Source organism: Nicotiana tabacum, chromosome 17 (assembly GCF_000715075.1).
Source record: "Nicotiana tabacum cultivar K326 chromosome 17, ASM71507v2, whole genome shotgun sequence".
Lineage (NCBI taxonomy): Eukaryota > Viridiplantae > Streptophyta > Magnoliopsida > Solanales > Solanaceae > Nicotiana > Nicotiana tabacum.
In genome coordinates, this window is record NC_134096.1 from 12238549 (window position 1) to 12249077 (window position 10529).

General features: G+C 32.7%; 1 protein-coding gene across 1 annotated transcript; it reads left to right on the forward strand.

The window, feature by feature from the left end:
• Positions 1-5644: 5644 nt before the first annotated feature.
• LOC107790965 (uncharacterized) lies at positions 5645-5953 on the forward strand. Its single transcript, XM_016612936.2, has one exon. The coding sequence runs from the start codon at positions 5645-5647 to the stop codon at positions 5951-5953; it is 309 nt and encodes a 102-aa protein (XP_016468422.1).
• Positions 5954-10529: the final 4576 nt, after the last annotated feature.

Below are 10529 nucleotides of genomic sequence, written 5' to 3' on the forward strand. Positions count from 1 at the left end.
CGTACCCTTCTTCATCTTGCTTCTTTTACTTGTTGAAACTTATACCTTCTGATTCTTTCATTATATTTTACCATAACAGTGGATAGGCATTCTTGACTTAGGGATTCTTATCAAGAAGCTTACACATCTTAGTATACACATGATCTGCTGAATACCTCATCTTTATCCATCAAAATCATGATGCAAAAATTGAGTTCCTCTGACTCAACTCTTCCACAGCTATATCCCTTACCAATCGTCTTTCTGGATGTAGGCATCGTCGTATTATGAATAAGATAGAGTTTAGAAAATTGAGTTCTTACAACTGGGCACTACCACACGATCTAGAGTAAGAAGAAAGAGTGACAGTCCTAAATGCCCTGTAGCCTCCTGCTTATAAGTATGGTGCACGACACATCCATAAACAAGACTCTACTAGACACGGCTTGTAGACTCCCTAGGACAGAACTGCTCTGATACCACTTTTGTCACGACCCAAACCTATGGGCCGCAACGAGCATCCGGTACCTTACTTAACCGAGTACTAACATAACATATCTTTCTTATTGTACTTTCGTTGGCAAATGGGCCAAACGGGCCGTCATGGGCTAACCAGAATAAACATAGAGAAATACTTAATATAGGACGACCCCAACCTGATATAAAAACTTATACATGTGATATACGGGCCTATAAGGCCAACATGATCATTTGTAAACTCAAAACATAGGCCGGCAAGTCCATACAAGTATTCGTATACATGGCATCTGTCTACAAGCCTCTAAGAGTACATACTTATCACAAAGGTCGGGGCAGGGTACCAAACAATACACGTCTAAATCATACTGACCAAACAAGCACCTCCATAGCAAATGGAGTGCACCAACATCTTTCGCTGACTGATGCCTACTTGGAGGACTCTCGACCTGTCTATTGGAACCTGCGGGCATGAAACACAGCGTCCCCATGCAAAAGAGATGTCAGTATGAATAATGTATCGAGTATGTAAGGCACATAAATAAGTACATAACAGACATGGAAGAAATATAGAGTAAATGACTCAACCTATAAGTCTGGATAACTCTGTAAATTATGAAATAATTATAGTGTCATGCATATGCGTATGTATGTCATATCGTGCATAGGTACATGTTTCATAACATCATCGGCCTCTGAAGGCATCCCATCATATCATCTCGACCACTGTAGGCAAAATCATCAACGTATACCAGCTGATCAGGTGGTGGTACGTATATAACGCCATAACCTTTCCCATATCCCATACACACACACACACACACACACACACACACATATATATATATATATATATATACGCGTATATAACGTCATCTGGTTATGGGTCAATGTGCATGTATAAATGCATGAAATGCATATGAAATACGTTAATAAAATCTCTCAGTGCGTCATAAGACTATTATGCCTCTGATTAATATCATAAAATAAACGTTACCAACTTACGTATTTTTTAGACCCATGAACAGATGATAAAATAATATGACACGTGGGGAATCAAGAACATAAGCATCTCTAATATTTCTATGAATAGAGTCATGTATGGAAATTGTGCATTTTCTCGTTTCATTTGTGTCGTATGGATCATGCCAAAAGAAATAAGGGATAACCTTAACATACCTGAGTCGATTCTCTTGACAATTCCTCTAACACACGTTAATTGCAACAAAATATGAAACAAGTTGTATGAAAAGCTCAACGCAATCACGTTGCTCAAAGAAGATCTTGGCCGAAACCTTTCCATCCCCAAAATGACATTTCTTATGTGCTTTGGATAAGAAACTCTTGGATAACGTTTCCATCCAAGAAAATCTTGGCCGAAAGTGATTTGGACAATGTTTCTTATGTGCTTGGTTGAAACTCTTTTATGATTTTGGATAGTAAAGTTTCTAAGAGATTAGAACTAGAAAGTGAATCTTGGACTAGGAATGGTATATTAAATTTTTTAGGTGGCCCCACTTTGAAGACTTTGCCACCAAAATTCATACAATTTGGGCACTTTGCATTATGATTTAAGAGTCACCAATTTGCATTGATGTGCTGCCACATTTTTAGTTGTAATTGTTATCCAGATATTTAGATTAATTATCCACTAATCACTTGATTAACTAGTTAATTCCCCCATTATCCAATAATTCACATAATTAAGAATTATGTCAAATTACTTAAAATACTACTCACATTTAACATACTTTATACACCTTACTATCATGGTCATATGGTACCTTATATGACACTAGTTCATAAATACCGGGTATTTTAGCTCGGACCGTATTTTATCCCAACATGACAAACTTCGACGAAAATTTATTTTTTTCGATTTGCTTACCCTCTCACCTTCACGAATTTGCTCATCACTTATTTGAAATAGCATAAGGCTTATAATCTCAAAATAATCTCATTCCTGAACTTACGTCGATTAACTTACGACGAAACTTTAACGTACGAAAATATGGGGTGTTACAATATAATAATAATTCACATGGGGAATCAAGAACGTATGCATCTCTAATACTTCTATGAATAGAGTCATTTATGAAAGTTGTGCATTTGCTCATTTCGTTTGTATCGTACCGATCATGCCAAAAGGAAAGAAGTGATAGCCTTAACATACCTCAAGTCGTCAATGCAACTCAACAACATGCTTACGACAACTAGCACGCCAACCCTATAACAAAGAAATGCGTGTACAACTTAGATGGTGGTGGTATATCACGTATCTCAAATGATAACTCGATTCTAAAATAAAACGGGCAGCATTTTCCATAATTTCACAGCTCCCTCAAGCCTACTAGGTGAGATACAAATACAATACAAACAACAGCTCAAAAACAACCCAACTACAATTCGGGACCTTCAATATAACAAATCCCCCAAATATACCATAACATACCCAATCAATAAGTTATCAATTAACCTGAAATTGCAACAACGAGCGACCAACCTACTACCCTACCACATATGGCGTTTCTCCACGCCCTCCATCCTTCCAATCTCCATAAATCAGCAGGACAATAAGCCAACGCGAGTGGACTACAAAACAGTCCACTAAAAGTGAAATAAATCGAACTCACGATTTTCGATCACCGTCCCGTGAGTTCTAAATATCAGGAAAAGAATTGATCAACCATCCTTGATATTTAAACACTTAAATACATAAATTAGGAATTTTATTAACTATTAAATATATTCTAAAACTCAAACTACAAAGAAAAATAGAGGCGATATAGCGATACTTACATCGTAGGGATCGTTATAATGTTATCGCTTCTCGATTTCGTACCCGGGATGTTAATATTCTTTGTAACACTATTAGAGAGCTCAAGGACAGGTTCTATGGTTTTCTATGGTCGGGTTCTATGTGAAAATGAAGAGAGAGACGAGTTAAGACATATATATCAACTTTTGAAAAGTCAAAGAGGTGCTAGCTTGGCACCCTCTCATTCGCCCATCTTCCGACGCTTATATCTTTTTATACGGATGTGGTATGAACAAACAATTAAGAGAGTTGGAAACTACATTCCAAGAACTTTAATTTGATATATAATATGTCCCAAAAAGACCTCATATACTATACGAAATTATTTTCTCAAAAAGCTGTGTTACAAGGCAAATCCTTAGTCGGTTTTTCCGCAACTTAAATTCGATTTTTCCCAAACTTCATATTTTCTATCCAAACATCATACATAGCCATATTATGACTTTAAAATTATTTAAATAATGATTAACAAGTCTCATATTCATTACGTCATCTTGGGGCGCACAAGGTGTAACATATGCACATTGACATATAGGCATAGAGGTGTACTTTCCTCATGCTATCTGATAATGAAATATCTTATCTGTTGTTGAAAAGTTATCACTATTTTCTAATATACTCACATTTTGGTAATTTCGGTAAAATATTTGAGTTTTACTGTTATACCTAAAAAGCATGCTTATTTTCCGTAATTGTGAACGAGCTGAGCATCATATCTTTGAGTTATTACTTGTACTGCTTTTATTATATTGTTACGAGTTGTTCTTGGATATTGGTGTTGGGATATGACCGTTGTCCAAGCTCGTCACTGCTTTCAAACTAAGGTTAGGTTTGTTACTTATTGAATACATGGGGTCGGTTGTACTCATACTACACTCTTGCACCTTACGTGCAAATTTTGGAGTTGATATTGCTATGTATGGCGGTAGCTGGCATTGAATATGTACCTGCATTTCGTTATAGCTGCCTCTTGTTCTTGGTAGCTTTAGATTTATAAATTTGTTTATGTATATTTCGAACATATGATGTATTTATTTCATACCAGCTTTGTAAACTCTAAATCTTAGAAGCTCGTGATTTGTACTACTAGTCCTTGGGTTGTTGTATAAAAGTTCAGTTATTTCTTCACTATTTTCTCAGTAAATCTCATTTGAAATTGGATTATGGTTAAATTGGCTTACCTAGCGGGTTGGGTTAGGTGTCATCACGACTAGTTGGATTTTGGGTCGTAACACAAGTAACTAATAGCCTTCTTTAACCTGCTGCATATCATTTTAGAAATACACTTATAAATAACATTGCAACAAGAAATTGGTCGAAAGTGGCTTGCAAATTCAGGAACATCTATCTTGGGAATAAGGGCAGTTGGCCATTCTGGAAAAAAAATCAAGTACTGCTTATGTGACTTCTGTTCCTATAATTAATCTTTTATTTCATGAATTTGTTATAAAATTCAAATATAGCTATAAATAGTAAATTTGTTGAAAGTATAACTACGAATGGTAAATACAATATAAATATTTGATGTGTCGCGTAATTTTTCCAATAACGAAAGCCATACATGTTTAGACTCTACATATTATGGCCCAACACTGCGTTGGGTTGGACCTCCATATATTGTCCATCCAGAATATATATACCCATCCGTATATTGTCCACAAAACCAAACTGTCATTATTTGGCAAAAGGTCATTGGTGATCATTAGCCTATAGTAGAATACAAAGTCTAATAACATGCTATGCTAATGATAAGGTGGTCCAATGTTTGCCACGTGTCAAATCCTCCATCACACATGCCTGGACGAGCTCTCATCCAATTCTTCTTCTTCCACCTTAGAAATTTGGAGAACATACATACATAGGAAAATTAAAAGTCAAAAACAGAAAAAATAAAATAAAATTAGTGCGAACTTAGGGAGTTTTTGTGTCACACATGTGATTTGAACTTATAATTGAAGGGAACGTTTTTTTTTTTTTCATGTTTGCTGCTGCATTATAAACTTTCCTAATATATTATGTGAATTCAACGATTTTTATATAGAGAGATTTATTTTTTTAATATTCTCATAATATAAATTTTCTAAGAGGGAATTTGATTGAGTCACCTTAAAACCATGTAGCTTCGTCACTGATGTCCTGCTTCTTACCTAAAAATATATTTTATAAAATTTTAAAAAATAAAGATAAAAGAAGGGATAAGCCACTTGTGGAGAACTTGTGCCACAAAACACATTCTTTTAATTCTCCTCATAATCTTCACTTATATACCAAAATTTCAATCCAGCCAAGATATATTACATACACACTAACATTGTTTCTCTTCTTGACCCTTTATTCATTCCAAGAGTTAGAAAATAAGAAATAATACCAATGGCTTCTTTGAACTTGTTTTCCCCTCCAATTCCAATTACCCAAAGAAGAGTAGTAGTATATACTAAAGCTACATCAGCAAAGAGCTCTAGTGGAAGCAGTGAAGAGAAGTCAATTCTAGACTTTGTACTTGGGGCATTAGCAAAAGAAGACCAATTATTGGAAACTGATCCAATCTTGAAAAAAGTTGAAGGTAAGAGTACTGGCACCACTACTATCAGCAGCAGGAAATCAGTTTCTGTCCCTCCTGAGAAGAATTCCAATGGCGGTTTTGGAGGGTTCGGTGGCCTCTTTGCGAAGAAAGAATGATCAGAGAAGAATTTAGAATTTTAATTCAGTCAGTCAGTAAATGTAAAGTGTTATAGAGCACTTGTTAATATTATGCATTTTGATCTTATACATATGTGTATGTGATATATATGTGTCCTTCCCTTGTAATTTGATCTTCAATTCTATATTTCACTTGATATAAACAGATTTCATGTGTTGTACAAACAGTTGATGACTTTAAAGGTTGAGAGGGGGTAAAGATGCAGGTTTGTGGTTTGATTTGGTTCGAATTTTTGCTTAGAAATCAATCAAATCGATTTTCTATATAGTCAAACTAAGCCAAGAAAAAAACAAATGCCTTTGGCTTGTAGTTTTGTATTGAATTCAACATTTTACTTTATATGAATTCATTTTATCTGTATGAATTTAGTGACAGAAGCCATTGATGCTATGTCTAGGTCATTGAGCTAGTTGAACTTTGTTCTAGTAGTTTTGCAAACGTGGAATCAGTTCTTAAAATCAAGTTTTAATTTTTAATAACATAATCCAATCCAACTATTTTATTTTTGGAAAACAACTAATAACATGTCTTGCCTAGATTAATAAAATGTTTACACTAAATTTCCTATATGCACAGTGTCAAAAAGATTATACAATTTCTTCTTTTAATAAATATAAAAATCATGCATTCTCTTTACTATTTATAAAAAGGAAAAATCTTTTTTATTTGACAAAATGTTATTATTTTTCCAAAGATTTCGAAAAGTCTTTGCACTTGAAAGAAAAAAGAAGAAGAATTAACCTAAATAGTCTTTCACTCAACCGCTTAAACTATATATAGTTTGCGAATGTATAATATATGTATACTTCATAAATAATATATATATAACTGTGTATAACCGGGGTATAATCTATATATACCAGTTAGGAAAAGTAAATAATAAATCCGATGGCTATTTATGTAAAGACCCCAAAACCAAAGAAGGTAAAAAGAGTATGGACTAACCTTGAACTGGTCATTAGGGTCTTGTTGGGAGCCCAAGAGCACAACGGCCCATCTAGCTTTTAAAGAAGGAGGTAAATAATTCCGTGGCATTTTCTAGAATCAATCTTATAGTATGTTAGGCGAAAGTGTTTTTTCCAAAGTTAAAGTGTTTGGTCAAATTTTTAGAAAGAAAGAAAAATATTTATAAGTAGAAGCAAAATTAGTTTTGAGAAGCAAAAAAAATAGTTTCTTCTCAGAAGTATTTTGTGGTAAAGTACTTCAAAGGAAAATAGACTTAGAAGCACTTTTTAAAAGGTTGGTCAAATACTAATAGTTGTTCAAAAATACATTACAAATTAATTAGTCAAACAATAACTGTTTCTCGTCAAAAGTACTTTTTTGAAAAGAAATTTTGAGAAAAATACTTTTTAAAATAAGTTAATTTTAGAAGCTTGGCCAAATAGGCTATTACCTACTTAAGTGTCAAATTTACTGATTTAGCCCTATATGGCCATTGATTTATTAAATATTAAGTTACAAGTCTATATCTTTTAGTTTGATATAGGTTTTTCTTTTTTCTTTTTCTTTTGTTTAGTTTAATCATCGAGTATCAAAAACTCAACTAATTAAGCTTTTTATCAAGGAAGTAAAACTCTTCTTGCTAAGGGCATCTCCAACCTTTACCCCCATTTTGGGGACAACTTACTCCAACCATTCCCTCATTTTTTCCCCAAAAAGAAAAATTCTTTTTTATATTCTTCTCTCTTCAATATTATATTATTATCTTTTATTTTAATTTATTTTTTAATTTTTATTAAATAAATTCCATCTTTTATTTTCATTAATTTGTAATTTCAATTAAAATAATTCCATAAAATTTTAAATAATATAATTTGTAAGCAATTATTATAGATTAACTAATAATTCAAATAAAAGTGAAATCATTGCGATACAAGATTAATTAAATACATATTACATAACGATATAATTCATTCGAAATACTACATAAATGTTCAACTTCAACCTCTAGTGTTCTCCCATAAATGATCTATTAATGCATTATGAAGTGCAAAATGAGCATCTTTGTCCTTAATTCTTCTATGTCGAGCTAAAAATTCTTGAAATCGTTGATTTTCATCTACTACCATTTTTACTGTTGGAGGTGGACCTTTCAAATCATCTTGAATTGGTGCATTAAGATCACGCTCATTCTCGATTATCATGTTGTGCAGTATAATATATGTAGTCATTATATCATGTAGCACTTTTTTTTTCCAAAAAACGTGACGGTCCTGCAACAATTACAAAACGTTATTGAAAAATTTTGAATGCACGTTCAACATCTTTTCGACATGATTCTTGTTTCATCGCAAAATATTTCTTCTTTGCCGAACGCGGCTCACGAATAGTTTGCACAAGGGTTGACCATTTTGCATATATACCGTTAGCTAAATAATAACCCATATTATATTCTTGTCCTTGAATAACATAATGGGCGGGAGGAGCAGTACCTGCAGCAAGATTGGAAAACAAACGTGATGACTCTAAAATATTAATGTCATTATTGGTGCCAGTCATACCAAAATATGCATGCCATATCCAAAGGTCATAATCAGCCACAACTTTAAGAATAATTTTTGGAGATCCACTACGACCTACATATTCTTTTTAATGTATTTTCAATTTTAATGTATTTCTAATTTTAATGTATTTTCAATTTTAATTTATTTCCAATTTTAATGTATTTCAATTTTAGCAACATCAAATATTTTATATTTGCACATTTCATTTTTTGTGATGGTTATATATTTTTCATAAAATTATAACTCATAATAAAATTAACTACCAATTTTACATAAAAAAAATAGATGCACGATAATTAATTTTTTAAAATTATACGTCAAAGTTAATATGAAAAATTAATTAGGTAAATATATTATATAAACATAATTAAGTATATATAAAAAGATAAATTAAAAGATTAAATAATAAAAATAATAATATTTTAATGGGGAATAGTAAATTGGGAGATGAATAGTGTGTCCCCAAATTTGGGGAGATACTATTCACTCCCCATTTTGGGACACAAATGGGGGAGGGTTGGAGTGAAATTTCCCATTTTTGTTTAAAAATGGAAAAATCCTCATTTTGGGGACAAGGTTGGAGTTGCTCTAAGAAATTTTCATTTTCAGAGCTCGAACAGCAAGATTTATGATTGAAAGTTGAGGCATGCCAACTGACACTACAACCATTGATGGTAGTTTGAAATTAGTGGAGGCTTCTTCACCAAGGCATAAGGTTAATTTTTATAAAAAGAAAAAGTTTATATGAGAAATTCCACACATAGCTGCAGAGGCGGACCTATGCTCTGAGAGGTGGGGTTGTCGGATCCCGTTAACTTCGGCAAAAATTCGAAATATATAAGTGTATATTATTAAAAAGACAGTTATACATTTACTTGGAACCCGTAAGATCAGGTATTAATTAAGCAATTCACTCACGTGCCCCGATCGGCGATCGCCTTCAAATCCTTGGTCCGCTTGTTTGATTAATAAGTTGGATCAAAGCTATTGACCCAGGATAAACCAAAATATTGCACTATTTAGCCATGCCTAAATAGTATACCCGACCATCAAATCATGTCGTATATGAAATAAAACAGAGGGAAGTACTATTCTTGAGCAACAAAAAGCTTCTTTTTACCATGGAAGCAGACAAAATTATGCTAGTCATATGCCACTCATTAATCTAAAGGTTTCATCACAAGTTCCCTAAAACCGTTCTTTATACTGACCCATTCTAAAGTAGAGGTGATAATCAGTGACATATTCAAAAATTTTATAAGCGATATCGATATTTTAAAAAGTAAATAAATTATAAAAAATTATAAGTGGTATTATTTTTTATATTTATATTAAATATTTTTATTTTTTTATGATCGATATATACATATTTACGAAAAAAAAATGACGAAGCAATGTTGCGTTGCACTGCTTGAGCCTGGTGATAACGCCAATTTTTCATAAATTTTAAGTAGATCTTCATGAATCAATCAAATAGTTTAAGTTGACTCGTAGCTTGGGCCAATGCTACTAGTCTAAGGATGAGACCAAAATATAGGACTATTTAGGCACGTGTAAAGTAAAGAAAGGGCAGAAATGACACTAGATAGGTAGTCATTATACAAGATCTCTTGCAAGGATAGCCTCTAAAAAGCTTTTGCCGTCGAGATGTGCACCCAAGAAAGCTAAATTGAACAAAATAATCAAATGATATAAAAGGTCGAATTAAGACAGATACCCATCAAATTAATATTGGTCAATCTGATCTATACACCATACATATATACATGCAAATTTACTTCTTTGCTTCTTCGGCCTTTTAGTATATTCTATAATTTGGTTTTTAAATTGAAGTGTTCGACCAAAAAAATATAATTTTCAGTTAAACTATTAAATTTATATAATAAAGGGCTAAATCTAGTTAAACATAATAACTCTAGATATTAAGTACAAAGAGACACGGTAGATGAGTAGATTCCATATATGATTGATGACAATAAATATAAAATACTCTTACAATAAGAATATTAAGTGAGAGATATCTAGCAATAAATGTCAATAAATGACA

What these genes read in the sequence shown, in the direction of transcription:
- LOC107790965 (XM_016612936.2), top strand. Translation starts at nt 5,645, where the DNA reads ATGGCTTCTTTGAACTTGTTTTCCCCTCCAATTCCAATTACCCAAAGA.